At 48.8% G+C, this 11,615-nt stretch overlaps 1 protein-coding gene across 1 annotated transcript in view; it reads left to right on the top strand.

Annotated features, from left to right (window-relative positions):
* The first annotated feature begins 872 nt into the window (after positions 1-872).
* Positions 873-11,615, top strand: part of LOC144113746 (cytoplasmic dynein 2 intermediate chain 2-like) — a 114,342-nt gene continuing 103,599 nt past the window's right edge. Inside the window, exon 1 of the mRNA XM_077647046.1 lies at positions 873-977. Coding sequence (XP_077503172.1) covers positions 877-977 — 101 coding nt within the window. The 5' untranslated portion in view covers positions 873-876. The remainder of the gene's footprint in view (positions 978-11,615) is intronic.

The following is an 11,615-nucleotide window of genomic DNA, read 5'->3' as shown; positions in this document are numbered from 1 at the left end:
CCTTGGTTAAACATCGAGAGACGGGCGTGCGACACGGATTGCTTATGTTTCTTGGTTTTCGGGAATTGCTCAGAGTGAACGCCTTTCTGTCCGGGCAATTAATGTCATCGCAACGTGAATAGCGGTACAGCTCCTCCTTTTCCATCCGCAGCGCCTTCTTCTTGTCGTTGCCATATGGGCTTTCTCGAATGTCCTTAGCATGCGCGATGGAGGTAAGTTAGAAAGAAAAATTTAGCACGGAAAAAGCTGTGATAACTTCACATCGGCATATACGTGCTTGCGCGGACAGGAGTGTACGGCCCAGTCGCGGCGGGCGCGTTTCGATGGAGGCCAAACGCACCCGCCGAGGCGTTTCCTGTGCGATGCTAGCGCACGTTAACAGCCCCCAGTCGGTCGAAATTATTCTGGAGACCTTCACTGCGGCTTCCTTCATAACCCATGTGTCGATTCGGAACGTTAAAACCTGCAATATAAAATTTGCAATTTTTTACACGTGTACTGAGTCCAATTCGGTACGGTGAGGAAGCAAAGGAGATTCAGTCGCACATAAAGACATCCTAACTTATTCCTCTACTAGAGCGGTGAATAGAGTGAGAAACGTATGCCTTGCTCCTGGTATAACTCTGTTCGCGCCTGCGGATATCACGATCGCAAGGTCGCAATCTGGGATCAGGTGCCGGACTTCGGGTATTTCGCGATTAACGAAAACTAAATCGATTCGGAGCTTGACTATCGCGCGCGCTCCGTGACACACGCGCAGCGGGAGCGGTGCCGTGCGCCAGTGGGGCCAGCTGGCAGCGCCCGCGGGAAGCAGTTGTATGCTGGGCGGTTGCCAGGGCGACGGCTTCTGTGAGCGGCGCGTTGGCCGCGAATCGAATGCACGACGAGCCGCGTTTGACCGCTGGTGAGATTCTCAGCATGTTTTCCGCCGAGCTGGTCCACTTCGACGAGTTTTCGCCGTCGGGCAAGGAGTGTAGGTACGTGCAATTCACCGCATCAGTTTGGGAGGAGAGTTATTCATACTATTCGTTCCGAAATAAATACCGCGGGAAGACCTCGGCTGAGGGCTTCGCATTTTCACATCGCTGTACGAATATTTTGGGTCGAGTTCAGCCCTTTTTTACACCGTGCAGCATGACTGAAAAAGCTGCCGGCGGCAATGTCGCGGCAGCGCAGGGATTCGGGGTCATGCAAGGCCAAACGTGCGTTACCAATTTCGAAAGGGTGAAAAATGCCTTATGCACGCTTTGCGCAGAATTCACTGGTTAACGGATAACAAATATCAACTTGCTGAAACGAAACCGCGGACTATGAGACGCGCCGTAGTCGAGGGCTCCAGATTAGTTTCGACCACTGCGGTTATTTAACGTGTAACTGATATCGCAGAGCATACGGTCGTTCTTGCATTTCAGCCCCACCGAAATGCGGCCGCTACGGCCGGAATAGTACCCGTTACAAGTAACTAAACACAAAGATGGTGAAAAGCAACTTTCCAGGTACCGTCCGCCGCCTGCTTCCTGGAAATTTGAACTGAATTGAATCTAAATGAAATTTTGTTCCGCAGCAAGAAAATGTTGCGGAATAAACATACTCATTATCGCCGCAAAAGATCTTTGGTAAGACCGGCTTTATATACCATTCCCGAGAAGCGAATAAACGCAGCGTGAGTCGGAAGACCCCTAACCCTAGCGGTTGCGCACGGGACCGGAGTGGCGGCCCGGTCCTATCGCTGCGAGTGGTGGGCGTATACGATGCAGCTTCTATAACGCCGGGGGAGGCCGATAGATTTAGGGTCTTTTCTGCGCTCCTGTCTTATTATATGATTGACATTCCTTTCCTCAGAGGAACCTGGCAACCAGCTCGTGAAACTCATAGCCTTCACGCTGATACAAATACACATCTGGGAGAATTTGCTTCAGATAAAAGTTTGCTAGAATAAGTTTGCACGGTAATAACCATGGTTTTCAAAAGTTGCTGAATTTGCTGCAACTTGATAAACATATCGCGCTGCGAAATATCTAGATTGGCGACGCTAGCTATGAAACCGTATTGGAAAGAACTGAAACGGGACCCATACCGATGGACACGATTTGTCTTCTGCTTGTGCAGTCCAACTCCGGCGTGCGTCGTTGCGCACAAAGAATTGCGCACCTTGGCCACTGATACTCCTCAACTTCTTCCCTGTAAACAAGCTGCGCGGTTGGTTTCTTAGCCGCGTAATGGCGCGCTTGCGGCACCCCTAACGCCTTAAATCTGTGTAAGTTAAGGACAACCCTTGTCCTCACATTTCGAGACCTTTTGGTCTTTAAAGGTACCGTACGTAAGGGTTTCACTATACGGCTAAGAAGCGAGACTCGCTGCTTGGTTACCTTTTGCAAACATGATGGAATTAATATTCCACCACGTTTCCCCGATGAGCGAATAAAGGAACAGCTACAGTAGTCTGGGATGTTAAACCGAAGAACTGAAGTAGCCGGAATCTCCAACAACACAAAGCCGCCAATTGTGGTTCTATAATCCCCAACAAGAGGTAAAATACGTTTTAATGTTTGTTAATACTGCTGATATTCACATGAAGGGCACTGAACGATACGTAAGCGTTAGAGAGCAAACGGCTGAAATCTCGAATGTGCGCACACTTGGAGTTCATATTCATGCTTTAAACAATCGTATCTTATCTTACCAGAAACAATTTTATTTTATCCAGATCTGTAGAACTAATGACCTGGATGAGAGACGAGTCCTCAGATTTGTCGGAAGAGACTCGGCCGGTTTTCATAGAAACAGTTGAATGATTTAACCTTGCCTTGTTGGCGAGCATGCAGTCACAAACAGTTTCATTACGGGCAGTCAAATTCCCATCGAGGAAAATCCAAGGAGTCGAGCACTTGTCCACGAGGGGCAGATTTTGGTGGTGGACATATCTCCATTTCTGAATCAGTGTTTATGAAGGGAATTTGACAGGAGCCACGGATGAGCTCTCGTTTTTGGTTGAAAGACGGTGAAAAGCGCCCACATCGATTTCTTGAAATTAGCATTGAGAATTTACGCCGTGTCCTCGACGTCTTCCAAGCGATGCTTTTCGTGTTCGCATAACAAACCAAAAAGTCTGTAAGTTCGCTAAACTGCTATATCATTCGATATAATCTAACTCTCAGCGTTAGGTACTGCAGCTCCTCTTATTGCCCTGCAATAGTAGAGCACGCAAGGAATGCGATCTGTTCCCATCAAAGAGGGAAGCTTTCAGGCAAAAACACTGAGCTGCAAATAATCTTGAGATACTATAACAACTTCAACAGAATAATTAGACGCGAAGATTAAAATGTAAAAAAATGTTTCTCACAAAACGCCTCAAGGGTGTTGGGCGTGTTCGGATTTTGTGTTATCTTTCGTCGCGAATTTTTATTATTTGAAATTTTAACTCGGTCACTTGCCTTGTTAATTCTTTCATCAAATAAGCAATGCCGTTTCGGTTTGCAATTTGTTCCACTCTGTTTACAGGATCAGAGACGTAATGACATTACTTTGCTTACTTTAGCAATAAAATAAGGTGGCGAAAGGTGCAAGCGCAGGATGAGGGCTTCCAGACCTCTTTGGTTGGCTCGCGAGCATGTGAGGAGAGCACACCTGTACTTTGTTCTAGGCAAACAATTCAATAAACCGCGTGGCTTATTCGGTGTTAAACCACTCCACACATCCAATTTATCAAGGCGAACTTCACATTTGCAGTGTTTGGACCTGAGAGATAACAGCTGTTTTCCTGCACTGCTTTGTGCTCCTTCAATGGCTTATGGGCAGCCCAGTCCGTCCTGTATATGTACTCCCCCGCAGGACACTATACACCGCTCCGACGCATGTAGCAGCACGGCATGTTGATGTTTTGGCTGGGGCGCCATCTGCGACAGATAGTTGCATGTGATAAGGCGTCGCGAGCGCCGGTATCATATCACGACATGTGATCGGTTGTAGTACCTACAGTTGTGGCCATGCGAGCTTCAGAAAGGATGCGCGGGGAATATATTTTACATTCGCTCATTCAACTTTTCTGCTACTCTCAGTATGCCTTCTACTTCGTGCCGGCCATCTCTGTGTGTTCCAAGGCGCAGATTTCACTTGGCGATTTAAATCACATTTCCTGTTAACATTTCACCGATGGTGGTAAATTATATTTTTTTTTCTCTTCCGTACCTATGTAGCTTGTATGGAGCAGTGAGGGCAACTTGAACAGTGCGCCTTCAGAGAGAATCGGGCACACATGGCCGGTCAGCATATTTAATTTTGATTTAAAAGATTCCTATGTTGCTGCTCGTAGGCCTGTGAAAAATGTCCGATGGAAAACGTTTGGAGAGGTCGCGTGTCCCGAGGCCGCATTTGGTGACGACTGCTTCAGAACGAGAGGAAACCAAATCTCAGGCGTGCCGCCGAAGCTTCCCAGCTCTGTTCAAAGAGCAACCAGCTGCCCAACGTGCTGCTGATCAAAGAGGACGTAAGTGGGGCGAGAATCGAAAGCCAGGAAGCCCCGTGATAACAGAGCGTGTGTTTGGTGCGGTCGGTGCTCGCGGTAGGGAGCCATGCATTTATTGTTGTCGCTCGTTGGGATAGTGCAAAGTGGGAATTGTTTGATTGTAACCCACACGATGTAACATATATCTTAACAATGGGCGGAACAGTGGGACCTTCTTAGGTTCTTTCCTGGTTTTCTTCCCCTCAAATTCGTGTCGTCCTTGACTGGTCGGACTTCCAGTACCTGAGCTACCTATTTTTTTCTGTCAGATGGCATGCAGCTTCCATAGCCTTTCAAATTGAGCCAAGAAACATCCATTTGCTGAGTGCACTATACAAAATTCTTCAAGAATTCAAAGGTGACTGGGCGACCACTGTTATGACGCTACTCGAGGCAAGCAGAGCCTTGAGAAACTATGGTCTGTACCTAAAAAGAACGCAAACCTACTTGAACCTTAAGCCTATATATTGAACCTCCAATTGTTAGCGTTATAGAATTTATACTCCATTAAAATCTTACATTCCGACTACATCAGTCAAGTGGAATCATTTTGCAGCAGATGTAGCACTCACAGATGATTTGGAGCATTTTAAAAAGTTAGCTTTCTTCTTTTCTTGCTCATGACTTGTGTTCCTTTCAGTTTTTAGCGCCGCACGAGCACCCTCTTTAAACTTCTTGTTGCTTGTTTGCTTTTTATTTAATTTTCTTCCCAGTTCTGCCACGGAGATATACAATTGATGCAATCTGTGATTTTTAATACAGGTAGCCAAATATCCTGCTACAATGCGCGGCTGCATTCCCACTTCATCTCTTCTGTATACTCTACTTGTTCCACTCTCCTAATTAATGCCCGCTGGGCCATGAGGATATTTGAAATAAATAAATTAATTAAATAAACGTCAAACCAAGACCACACGCACCGTCTCTAAGTAGCTAGTAAACGTCTGTCGCATTCCCTGAAGTTTCAGCTCAATAAAAAAAGCTAAGTAACCGCCCACATACTTAAAAAAGCGAATGTAGATAAGATGAAAAAAAACATTTCTAGAACACCGGCGGAACACCTGTTGCTTTTGGCGCAGAAATGATTTCACACTGATTGCGCCCTAGACTGGTCACGTATCATCCTCCATCGTCTACAGCATTTTCCTCTTCTTGCAAGCTCTCATGGGTTTTTCGTAAAACTGATCCTCCTTGCTATATGCGACCACCTATGCAGGACGCTGTTGTAAAAACATGGCAGCTCTTTAGGATTTCCCAGGTGAAAGCGTTGACCTCATTTCTCACCAAGGCTAGCGTTATTCTTACCATGCAGCGCAGTCGGGCGGCAAATGTGCATCCGCGAGAAATTCGGTGTGCAGGCTCCGTTTCTACAATGAAATGCCGCTTAGGAGACGCGGTACGCAGGAGGCGATGGGAGGGCAAGAAAACTTTATTGGCCATTGCTGGTCCTTTCGACAAAACTATGTCCAGCACGGATGTTAAGTTCACACTGCTCTGTTGGCTCTGGCCGGCACATAGCGACAGTCGTGAGGCGTCACGCTTGAGGTTATGCCGGAATAAACTCTCTTTCCAGTCCCAGATCCATGGCGAACTCCTCCCACACAGCACGAGCACATTCCATGGTTCGTTTTTCGAAGTTCTCCACATTTTGGAAAACCTCACTCTCCAGAAGGGCAACCAGCGCCTTGAATTGGTCGTCGTCCCGGCGATCCGTGCTGCACTGCTGAAGCTGCGTGTTCATATGGCGGCACCCCCAGCGTCCAAAATCTACGCACGCTGACCCAATCCGCGCTTTCATTTCTGTGAAGAGATCTTCACGGGCTGTGGCCATCTCCCGGAGCAGTTGTTCTCGCTCGGATTCTGTGTGTGCCGTTTTCATGCTGTATGAGAAGTGATCGACGAAGTCCTGGTACATGTCTTTAATTTCTCTCTTGAGCTGAGCAAGGGCCCGGTACCAGTGCCACTGGACATATTTGGTAAGGCGTGCAAGCTTCCGCCTAAGAATCTTGTGGCTGATGGAGATGAAGGGCTCGATTCGCTGTGGCTCCGGGACCGGCACAGCACTACGTGAACGTTGTGGTTGAGTCGACGGCAAATCTCGCTCGACGACGTTCGCCGCAGACGTCGATGCTCTAGAAGAGGCTGCGTGAGGTCCATCCCCCGGTGCCAGATACATCGGTAGGTGCGCTTGACCGCGTCCTGCACTTACTTGGTCGTTGTTGTGCTCTGTTGTAGTTACGTACTGTCTTCTGTGCACTCCTCTTCCTCCGTGAGGCGCGCAGCCCGCTCGAAGGTCCTCCCTTGTTTGCCTACTCTCTTCCATGGTGAAATATAAGCCGGGTACTGGGGCCTTCCTGTTGTAGCCTACGGGAGCTAGTCGAGCACGCACGCGACAACACGAAAAAGAATCCTGATCCAATTCTTCGTCGTTGTCTTCTGCTTTATCTCTCACACGTGGCGCAGATCCAGTAGCATGTGTCATTTTGGCTCAAGTAATTCATTAAATGATTACTGCACGTTTTTAATAACGACAGTATAAAAGCGCTGAAAAACATATACATTAGAAGACGGTCTTTGATAGAAGAAAAATGTATGGCATTTTTACGATGGCACTTTTTCTTTTTACTTGACCACTACGCAGAAGAAAACGAAGTCGGTAAAATGAATGACGCCTGTTTACTAAGGTAAAGAAGAAGAAGAATGACGCCTGCAATACTTCTTTTGAATCGTTCCCTTAAAGGGACATTGAGGAGAAATTGAAGTTCCCGGGTTCGAACCCGACCGCGGCGGCTGCGTTTTTATGGAGGAAAAACGCTAAGGCGCCCGTGTGCTGTGCGATGTCAGTGCACGTTAAAGATCCCCAGGTGGTCGAAATTATTCCGGAGCCCGCCACTACGACACCTAATTCTTCCTTTCTTCTTTCACTCCCTCTCTTATCCCTTCCCTTACGGCGCTGTTCAGGTGTCCAATGATATATGAGACAGATACTGCGCCATTTCCTTTCCCCAAAAAAACAATTATTATTATTATTATTATTATTATTATTATTATGAAATTGAAGTTGGCTTGTATCGTTAGAATACCAGCTCCTGATCACAAAAACGCCACTCTCACTGAAAACAAAACTCTTTTCTTGTAAGGTAGAAAATAGCAAGAACCAAAATACAGGTATCGCCACCACAGGAAAATCTCGCAAGTACAATCGTGATGACGTCATAAGACAAGAGGCGCCAACTTGGAGAAATTTCCTTCCTCCATGAAGGCACGAATCTCTGAGGCTGACAAAGGAAAGTTGCGTGGTTCAGTATTGAAGTAAGTTTTGTTTTGAAACCGATAGTGCACTTTTATAACACAAAGAAGACAGACAAAGGACAACCTGAATGTTGGAAGGGAAGAAAACTGATGCTTGGTGGCGCCACAGGCGGCCAGGAGAGTTTCGGTTTTTTATGGCGCTTCGCGTCTATGAGCTTTGCGTGCGCCGTGGTTTTGTTTTTGACGCGCGTCGATTTACAAGCGCCGAAAAGCAGAGGAACTGCAAGTGCCGCTTCAAGTGCTAGTTAACCTTTGAAGGAATCTTTCGTTTCACATGCATCGCCGCCGCGCGTTTCCCACCGCTGCGAAAACCAATGTTGCTGGCAAAAGATGTGCGCTTACAAGCGGTTTTGGTGGCCTGCAAAGACAAAAAAGCGTAATATATCAGAATTATTTTTTCATTTCTTTTCACAGTTTATTTAAATAAATATAATTCTTGCGTTTTAAGCATTAAACAGCACTTTATACAATTTATTTTTTAAACAAAAGTTCGTACGTGCGGCGTACAAACTCGTGTGGCAACGCCGGGCCGTCATTGGTTGAGATGCGGTGCTGCCGCGTCGCCGCCGCAAAAATTTCCAACTTGCCCGAACCTCGCCGCTCCAGCCGCTGGAGCTACCTCCGCCGCCTGAGATAGGGTGTATTCGCCGCGGCGGCGGAATTCGCGAGCGGTTCGCTTGCATGTGAAACAGTCTTTACAGCATGTCTCTATTTCGCGCCGAGTGCGCCAGCCGCCGTCGGCCTGGCCAGACCGGTTCGGCTGCAAGGCGAAGCGCGCGTTGTGACGTCATGTGCCTCCTCGGAGCACTGCCACGGCGAAATCGCAAGTTCGCGGCCAGCAAAGCTTTCGCGTTAAAAGAGATCTGGAACCTGTAGAGACCGTGGCCCCGCTCTCCCCCAACTCGTTTGTTTGCGGCTTCATTCAATAGCTTCGGCAGTTTGGCGGAGCTGTTCTCTTCGAGCTATCGGCTAATTTAATCCATTCACAGTACACAGCTGAAGGTACATGCAAGTGGGCGAGAGAACCCGATCCAGTGAACTCCGTACCTCCGGAAACGCCTGGAACCCGTTGAAACCTCGTGCATCGGTTTTACTTTCAAGCCGCCAACTTTAAACGCGAGCGCCCTTGAGCACCCATCCGTTTTTTGTGGCAAAAAAATATAAATAAATAACCTGACCCTAGCAACCATGAGAAACCTCCTCGACGCCGCCTGCTGCACCGTGCAACAGCGCCTTTCAAGGAATCACAATCCATTGCCCCAAAGCCTTGGCCAGCCTCCTCCGAGGCGCGCGATGTGCCGACCTTGTCCTCGCCCCTCGCGACTCCCCGCACTGGGGTTAAGATATTTTGTTAGCAACGGCTGCTCACTGAGGAAGGGGGAAACGACCCGCCGGCGCCTAACCTAACCGTGCTCCCTCAAAAGCATCGCACGCTCTGTGGGGCTGAGGTCGCTGATATGCAGTCCGGAGTTTTTGCGAGAACTTCGTTGGCGGGTTCGGGAACGGGATCCATCGTAACGCTGCAAAGACGCCGGTGCAATCTTTAACGAAGCGACGGTAGCGACCCCGGCAGCTATAGATGCCTTCAACGTCGGCTGCTGCTAGACCGCACCGCTAGCCGCCAGAAATCACGGAATCTGCGTTTACGTCACGGTTCACGTCGCTCCATCCTGTGACGTCATTAGAGGACGCCGTGACGTCATAAGAGTGTGCCGAGTTTGAATCGGAGGGCGGGGAATCTTCTTCAACTTCGAATCTAAATTTCTTTGAAATACATGCATATTTCGCTCCCGCACAAGCGGGGCAACAAAGCCATGAAATGCCGCACTATCAGATTTTGCTAAGAAAAAAAATTGAGTTCTCCTCACTGTCCTTTTAAGTTTTTCTAGGGAGCTTTAAGTTTAAGACGCCGAGCTGTGCGGACGTGTTTCACGTGGGCTCCCGCTTCACAGCCAATTTTTGGCGGTGTTACTGCATCCTCGGACCTGCCGTTGTTGGGAAAGTCTTCGGAGTGCTGCTCCGCACCCGTGGACACCAATTTAGGCAACTCGACGCTCTCTTAATTCTTCGTTCTGTGGCCAGTGCCCCTTTTGGGTATGTGCGAATCACCAAGGGCACAACAACGACGAATTATTCGGCACATGTTTAGCAGGCGGCGTCTCTGTCGACGATCCTGGCATGTCCAAGGAGGTGGTAGGTCCTGACCCTTCCCTCTTATCATTGCGATGCTTCCGAGCATGTGCTGCTTTCATGTGGCGACCATGCTCGTTTGGACTGAGAATCGTTCCGCCTCAAGTACGGCTTGAATCTGCCGTTGTCAAAGTTCTCACGCTGGCGAGCAAGCACAACATCGGCTACTGACTGTGGCTATGCCCAATGGTCTCGTTCCTATATGCATCCACCAGGGTGCGGTTGTAAAAACGTGGCAGGTCTTTACGGCTGTCCAGGTCAAAGCTTTGACCTCAATTCTCATCAAGGCTAGCGTTATTCTTACCAAGCAGCGCAGTTGGGCGGCAAATGTGCATCCGCGAGAAATTCCGTGTGCAGGCTCCGTTTCTACAATAAAATGTCGCTTAGGAGACGCGCTACGCAGGAGGCGATGGGAGGGCAAGAAAAGTTTATTGGGCATTGGTGGTCCTTTCAAAAAAACTATGTCCAGCCCGGATGTTAAGTTCACACTGCTCTGTTGGTTCTGGCCGGCACATAACGACAGTCCTGAGGCGTCACGCTTGAGATTATGCCGGAATGAACCCTCTTTCCAGTCCCAGAGCCATTACGAACCCCTCCCACACAGCGCGAGCGCATTCCATGGTTCGTTTTTCAAAGTTCTCATTTTGGAAAACCTCATTCTCCAGAAGGGCAACCAGCGCCTTGAATTTATCGTCGTCCCGACGATCCGTGCGGCACTCCTGAAGCTGCGTGTTCATACACCGGCACCTCCAGTGTCCGATAACTACGCACGATGCCCGAATCTGCGCTTTCCTATCAGAGAAGAGGTCTTCGTGGCTGTGGCCATATTCAGGCGCAGTTCTCGCTCGGATTCTGTGCACGAACCTTTCATGAGGTCGGAAAAGTGATCGACGAAGTCCTGGTACATGTCCGCGATCTCTTCCTTGAGCTGAGCAGGGGCTTGGTACCAGTGCGACTTGACGTATTTGTTGAGGCTTGCAAGCTTCTGGCTAAGAATCTGCTGGCTGATGGAGATGCAGGGCTCGATTCGCTGTGGCTCCTGGACCGGAACAGCACTGCGTGGACGTTGTGGGTGGATCGGGGGCAGCTCTTGCGCGACGACGTTCGCCGCATACGTCGATGCTCTAGAAGAGGATGCGCGAGGTCTGTCCCCCGATGCCAGATACATCGCGAGTTGCGCTTGACCACGTCCTGCACTTACTTTGTCGCTGTTGTACTCTGTTGGAGTTACGCACTGTCTTTTGTGCACTCCTCTTCCTCCGTGAGGAGCGCAACACGCTCGGAAATCGCGCATTTTTTTCCTATTTTCGTCCACGATGGACGGGAGCTAGTCTAGTATGCTTATACACCAATGGAAAAAAGAATATTGTTGTTTGCCTCATCAAAAAGAATCCTGATCGAATTCTGTGTTGTCGCCTCCCAGTTGAATAAAACCAGCCCGTTTCTGGTGTTTACACCAGACCGGATTTTCAGACACGGGTTCTGGTGTGACCCGGTGTAGTGTTTTCTGGTGTGACCGTGTCTGGTGTTCCGACCAGACCAGTTTTTCAGACACGGGTCTTGATGTGGTGTAGTGTGGTGTGTTTTAGTGTGTTCCGGTCTGGTGTTC

The sequence above is a fragment of the Amblyomma americanum genome, chromosome 1 (genome assembly GCF_052857255.1).
Source record: "Amblyomma americanum isolate KBUSLIRL-KWMA chromosome 1, ASM5285725v1, whole genome shotgun sequence".
NCBI classification, from domain to species: Eukaryota; Metazoa; Arthropoda; class Arachnida; order Ixodida; family Ixodidae; genus Amblyomma; species Amblyomma americanum.
The sequence above is the reverse complement of the archived record's forward strand: the minus strand, read 5'-3'. Positions and strand labels throughout refer to the sequence as shown.